Consider the following 6,692-nt stretch of genomic DNA (forward strand, 5'->3'; position numbering starts at 1 on the left):
ACCCAGCCCGACCATCTCGGGAACGGCAGTTCGCTTTGTTTCTTGAATTGCGGATGGACGGATTCCCTATCTGTGAGGACTGCGTCCTGTAGATAAATATTAAATATTTCGGATGCAATTTCAAATCGCACAGTCTTCAGATCAAATCTTTGCAATTAAGAATAAAAACACTTTACTATAGCTTTCAGAAAAAGGTTTTATTAATTATATTTAATTAAAAGAGATTCTAAACAATGTTTTAGATTGTAGTTACACGTTAGCAATACCATTCTTCAAAAAATGATCATATTCAAGATTTACAGCAATAATAACTTACTAAATTGAATTTCGAAAACCTTTCATATATATACAACTATACAGTCTTGGGCAAAACACAATCAACAAAAGCAACACTCCAACAAAATTTGCTGTATTTTTCTACTATGCTAAAATTAGTTGTAAAACGTTTACTTTGAGTTTGTTGCCTTTGTTTTGCAAAACACTTCATGTATTTAGCATTTTTCCAAGTTACATAGTGCTTGTACAAAATTAATGTCTACAAAAATAAACAATTCTACATAATAAAATTTTTTAAATAAAATATGTTCATATACATAAATCTACTTAATTAAATAAGTATAACATATTGGCTACGAAAAATGCTCTCCGCTACGCTACTAATATTTAAATAAAAATAAAATAATCACAGGATCAATAAAACTTAAGAGCATTTAATGTCCAGTGTTTGTTCCTTTGAGTCTTACATGATTTGGTTTAAGTTGCTTTCTAAAATTATACATAACATTCGTCTATGTAATCACGTCTATTACGGCATCCAGCGGATATCTCTCCAGGGGAGTGGGACTTATTCGAAAAAAGCGGATTTATGTTTAAAATGAAAAAGGAAATTGTGTTTTTTATTTCTATCTAATTCTGCATTTGTATAACTTTATAGGTGTTTACAACCCAAGTAAATTAAACAAAAACAATTTCAAAATATTTTAAACCCAATCCGCAACTCTGTTATCGCGAATCGATTCGCACTTCCCCTGCCAAACATATGTCGGATGGCGTCATAGGTAGGATCGTAATTATATGAACATAAGGCAGTAAAAAAAGTTTATATTAAGGGCAGAAAAAAAGGGCGTTAAAAACAGGGTTCTTCGCTTTTTTCATTTAAAAGAAAAAAGGGATGCAATTGTTGTTGTTGTTGTAGCAGTGCGGATGGAATTGTATTGTATATTTTTGGCCCAATTTGGGACTGTTTCGTGAACATTTCGGAATGACTTCAGAAACACCTCGGAATTGTTTTAAGGACCATTTCGAAACTATTTCGTTGCAATTTTAGGATAATTTCTCAATTGTTTTCGGAATCTGTTTGGGAACAATTTCTTTACCAGTTGGATTATTTTAGGATAATTTCGAGCATATTTCGAACTCTTTAGGACTGTTACAGGGTCACTGTGGGATTGTTTTAGGTATGCTTTCGAGCCAACTTCTGGATCATTTCGAGATATAATCGGTACACTTTTCCTTTACCGCACTTCTACGCATATCTTTGTAACTTTCGCTTTTATTCATTCTTAATATAAATACTGTTTTTACTGCCGACTTTTCATACGTTATAAGTACGTTGCCGAAAGTTTCAATGTTTTAAAGTGAAAAGTTGCTAATTCTGTATCTGGCATAGGGTAGTCACACCAAACTCCTAAGTGAGAATCCCTACAAGAGTGGAATATATATATCATCATCAGATTTTGCATAACATTTTTATATTGCGATAATAGGTTTCGACTCAGACCAATTGATGAAAACTGCTCTTGTAGGAATTCTTGTCGTTACAACAATAGAAATTACAAGCTGGAAACATTTGTTTCATGCCAATTCCTTGCATGAATTTTCCAAATTCAAAAAACTTAGAATACTTAAAATATAAAAATATTTTACGAGTTTATATGCTTCACAAAAATGTGGATTTGCGGGAATTTCGCATTTGTCAAAATATTGATTGATTTCTACAAGTTTTCCTTCTAAGCCAGCAGTATATAATATCATTAAACACCACATAAATATGATTTAAATAAATACGCTATGTACATACATATAAAGGAACATAAGTAAATTAGATGGCGCTTAAATTTGGCTTATTTATTGAATTTTGAAAGCAATACAAAGCATCTACCCTATCACGATTGTCAAGTGTTGACCAAAGAGACACATCGACCTCTACAGTAGCATACTTTGGTATAAACTTGACAGTATCATAGAGATGTATGCAGATTTTTAAATTACATTCGATTACATATAATATTATTGCTTAATCTGAATTCGGTCCTAAAGTAATACGATTAATAATAAAAAAAAGGAAATAGGTAACTGGGTTGCTTATCTTCTTGATGAGATCCATACATATGTTGCATTTTATTTTTGAGATCTATCAAACCTTGGATTACTCAGGGAAAACATTTTTAGAACAATTTGACAATATCGTATCAACTGAAACATTTCTTAAGGCGTTTGAATTGCAGAATTTGGATGCGTCATCAGTAATGCTTCATCCGCCCTTTTCCACAAGTTTTTAAAATAGAAAAGAGAAGGAAATACGGCCGTGGCGTGCTTGTCCGGGAAAAGTACCATCAAAATATTTCGAAAGTTTTTCAATTAGAAGAAATTGTATGGCAAACACTACAGAGTACTTTTCTGCCATGCAAAGCTTCTCAGCCAATTTGTAGGAAAAATTAAAAAGGAGCACAATGAAAATTGGATGAAGAGCTTGTTCTAAATGAAATCGGAGGTATATACTTGCATTTCTTTACGTTAAAAACAATAAACAAAACGTATGGCGCACCATAGTTTGGCACAACAAAATCTTTAGAAAAGTAAAAACTTATACCCGAATAAGAAAGAGCGTAATGTGTGTTACTGATGGTCACTGCGCATTCCATTTGATGATAGATCGTATGCCAGATCTGTATGTATGTGTGTGTCAAAATTATTATCTTTCTTTGCACATGTGTGTGTACAATATAAGCGTTTGCGTCATTCAAGCAAAATGTTTTGTGACGTTTAATAATCCACTTTTAAATATTGGTTTGCGCCGATTTTTTAATATCTTCTGTGTTTAAAGTTGCGCGATCCCGTGAAAGCCGAAGAGGATAATCCTTTGAGTGAACGCATGGCCATAGCTCGATTGAAGTGCCGTTGCGTTTTTTGCTCACATTCAATTTGGGTATTATTGCCATTTAAACCGTTATACTTATAATTGTTATTCGACGTTGTTATAATTACAATAAGAACTGCAGCTACCTGTAAACAAAAAAAAAAATATATTTTTTTATATTCAAATCTTAGAACTACATATTAGCAAGAAAATGTTAAAATTTGCATAGCTTGTTGGACCGGGAAGCATGTTGTTGTTGTTGTTGTTGTAGCGATAAGGTTGCTCCCCGAAGGCTTTGGGGAGTGTTATCGATGTGATGGTCCTTTGCCGGATACAAATCCGGTACGCTCCGGTGCCATAGCACCATTAAGGTGCTAGCCCGACCATCTCGGGAACGATTTATGTGGCCACATTAAACCTTCAGGCCATTCCCTCCCTCCCTACCTCCAAGTTCCATGAGGAGCTTGGGGTCGCCAGAGCCTCGTCTGTTAGTGAAACAGGATTCGCCGCGGATAGGTGAGGTTGACAATTGGGTTTGGAGAAGCTATATATTGCGCTGGCAACCTGAAAGGTTGCGCTACACAGCCCCTTGAATCTGGTATTTTAGTCGCCTCTTACGACAGGCATACCTACCGCGGGTATATTCTGATCCCCTAACCCGCTGGGGGGTTCCCCGGGAAGCATAGTTTTGGAGACTTCATATTATTTATTAGACTAACCTGGAAGGAAACGATGACTGCTTTCTCATTTCCGTGATTAAAATATGACTCGAAAATAAGTCCGCGCGTAAATTAAATAAAAAAAGAAGTTGTAAGAGGCTTGTCGAAAAGAGTTGCTTTCAGGGTGCTAGGCATTCAAGGGGTTGAGCGCAGTTCATAGCTTTCGTAACCCAATTGTCATCCTCACCTAAGCGAGGCGAATGCTTTTACAAATGTGTATGAATCATACACATATTTAGCCGGCGAGGCTCTCGCGACCCCAAGTTTCTCATGGAACTAGGGGGTGGGCGGGATGGCCTAGAAGGTTAAATGTGGTCACATTAATTCGTTCCCGAGATGGTCGGGCTGGTACCTTAATAGTGTTTGTTACCGCCACGTACCACATCTACATCCGACAAGGACATATTGTTATTATATTAACGATAAATACACTCTCTCTCTCTGAAGGTTTTGGTGGTGTTTTCGATGTTGATGGTCCTTTGCCGGATATATATCAGGTTGGGTCCGGTAACAAAACACCATTAACGTAGTAGCCCGACCATCTCGTGAACGTCCGGTAAGGACATCAACATCGATAACACTTCGCCACGACAATGACAGGGTGCCATTTGCCTCTATGATAAGCAGTTTTTTTTTTTTATATTTCGACGAAAATACTTTGTGTTACACTATCTTGGTGTTGTTGTTATAAGCAGCAATAGCTAAATTTCATGCAAAGAACTATGGCTGTCAAATTTTAGTCGGTCGTCGTTCGTAGCCGTAAGTGCAGCAGTTTATTTCATTGAGTGATTGCATATTTGATTTTCATTAAACCTTGGTTTCTTCGTAGTCACTGCGATATTTGCTGTTTTACACAAAAATTGAATGTGCATTGGAAATGAAATAGTCCAAATCCTATTGCTAATACTATTTGTCATTCAATAATGAAAACCTTGGTAACATTATATCTTGTTTCTTGATGACAATTTTTTTCTCAGGCCAAGGAATATCATTCCCGCAGCGATTCGCAAAAACTTTAGGCAACAAGAAGATTTCATATATCCGTTATATACGTACCAAAGCTATTATTATGAAAATAGTATAGACATGCACAGTTGATGAGGTATTATTTTCCAATTCACGTAGCGCCTTCTGTATGGGTTCATGTTCAGGATGGAGCTCAGCTGCAATTTTTAAATGCGAAATTGATTCCTGAAAGTGGCCATAAGCTTTAAATATTTCTCCAAGTGTTAAGTATTGTTGCCAAGCAGAGCGACCAGGTGGTGTCAACTCCAATGATCTGAAAGATGTTTTGTATATGGTTAAATTTTCTTTTACATACATATATTAAGCGTAAAGACAAAAAATATATATAATCCTTAGTTATAATAAAATAAATGCTATTTGTTCTTACTGCTACTAAATGTGGCTTAAATGAAGATGCGATAACTAACAAAAATGAATAATTTAAATGGGATTGATTTAAATTGGTTTACCTGCGTGTCAAATGTATAGCATCATCGAGATATTGTAAATTATAGAGCACACGGGCCAAATTCAGTAGGACTTCAGAATTTGTTGGCGACATTGCTAATGCACGCCTAAAACATTCAATAGCTTGTCGTGCATCACCAATTATACGCCAATAGTTACCGATATTGTTATATAATTGTACAGATCTGGGTTTTTCACGCTTGTCACGCTTTAGGCGTCGTTCCAAAACAGCTATATCAAATTTTTTATAAGCTTCCTCATCATTTTCTTTTATAAAAAGATATGCTACCTATAAATAAATTTTTTATAAGCAATCATTTATATACAAACATGTCACTTAAAGATCAATAAACGTAATGCAATTAACCTCTGGTTCGGGTATCATAGGATGATCAAATCTCTGACCTACACCAATGAGATAATCGAAGAAGGTATAATTTACCGGTTTACAATTTAATGTCTCGTCAACTGTCATTGCTGTATCAACATATGTTGTATTTTTCATTCCTAAACCTTCTCCTCCAATTGTAGCTGGTTTCTTATTAATTTTAGTTTCAACGTTGCCTTTATCGTGTTTTTTATTATTGCTTTCGTTACGCTTTTTTAAATTTCTTGATTCTACTGAACTTTCTGTAGATTCTCTCACCCAACCATAACTATCACATTCAGTGCTGTCACCATACCCGTTGTTACTATCCGTTTTTAAGGCAGTCGTCCTTGATCCTGCATTTGTTCCCAATGCTAAAGTTGATGCAATTATATAAAATATTTCGTCTTGTGCATATACATCAGCACTAGCATCAAACACTGGCATGCCAAACTCTTCCAACATTGTACTATCGACATTGCCTAGATTTGTGGTAGCATGCCCGGTTATCTTGCCACTATCTTTATTCAATCTCCATAATGTGGATGTCCGTGAATTTGTTAATTTGATTTGCCAACAAAGTGACACTAACGCCAAACAAATAATCATCCGCATCATGTCCTGTTTGCCGATGATCCAGTTTTCTTGCCAAAAATTCCTTTCAAGAATTTTACAATTGATAAATTTCCATTAATATATTGCAAATGTCAAACGTTCAATATTGAGCTCGCCAGATCAAAACAAATATAATAGGTCTGTTCCTTTGACCGCCAGAGAAGTTGCTCTATTATGGTAGAAGGCAATTTACTAGAAGACGGTGCACTGCTTAATTGTGGTCAATATTTGACGGAACAAGTGCAGAATACATACATTTGTGCCGCACTTAAAAAAATAACCCTACGCCGATCCAACACCGGCAACGCCATGCAGAGTAAATCTGCGTAGAACACCTTTAAAAAAATTACCCTTAACCGATCCGACACCGGCAACAAGA

The 6,692-nt window shown here is 35.6% G+C and overlaps 1 protein-coding gene across 1 annotated transcript; it reads right to left on the reverse strand.

Moving 5' to 3' along the window:
- Window positions 1-219: 219 nt before the first annotated feature.
- On the reverse strand, window positions 220-6,430 carry LOC137251320 (uncharacterized). Its single transcript, XM_067785683.1, has 4 exons — window positions 5,699-6,430; window positions 5,334-5,620; window positions 4,915-5,137; window positions 220-3,285 (listed from the first exon to the last, which is right to left on the reverse strand). Exons 1-4 carry the CDS (start codon window positions 6,314-6,316, stop codon window positions 3,085-3,087), a joined length of 1,329 nt encoding a protein of 442 aa, XP_067641784.1. The 5' UTR covers window positions 6,317-6,430; the 3' UTR covers window positions 220-3,084.
- Window positions 6,431-6,692: the final 262 nt, after the last annotated feature.

Source organism: Eurosta solidaginis, chromosome 4 (genome assembly GCF_040869045.1).
Source record: "Eurosta solidaginis isolate ZX-2024a chromosome 4, ASM4086904v1, whole genome shotgun sequence".
Lineage (NCBI taxonomy): Eukaryota > Metazoa > Arthropoda > Insecta > Diptera > Tephritidae > Eurosta > Eurosta solidaginis.

What these genes read in the sequence shown, in the direction of transcription:
- LOC137251320 (XM_067785683.1), bottom strand. Translation starts at nt 6,316, where the DNA reads ATGATGCGGATGATTATTTGTTTGGCGTTAGTGTCACTTTGTTGGCAA. An exon ending in GCTATACATTTGACACGCAG is followed by an intron (nt 5,138 to 5,333) that starts GTAAACCAATTT and finishes AACATCTTTCAG; the next exon opens with ATCATTGGAGTTGACACCAC. An exon ending in TTTTCATAATAATAGCTTTG is followed by an intron (nt 3,286 to 4,914) that starts GTACGTATATAA and finishes TTTTGTTTACAG; the next exon opens with GTAGCTGCAGTTCTTATTGT.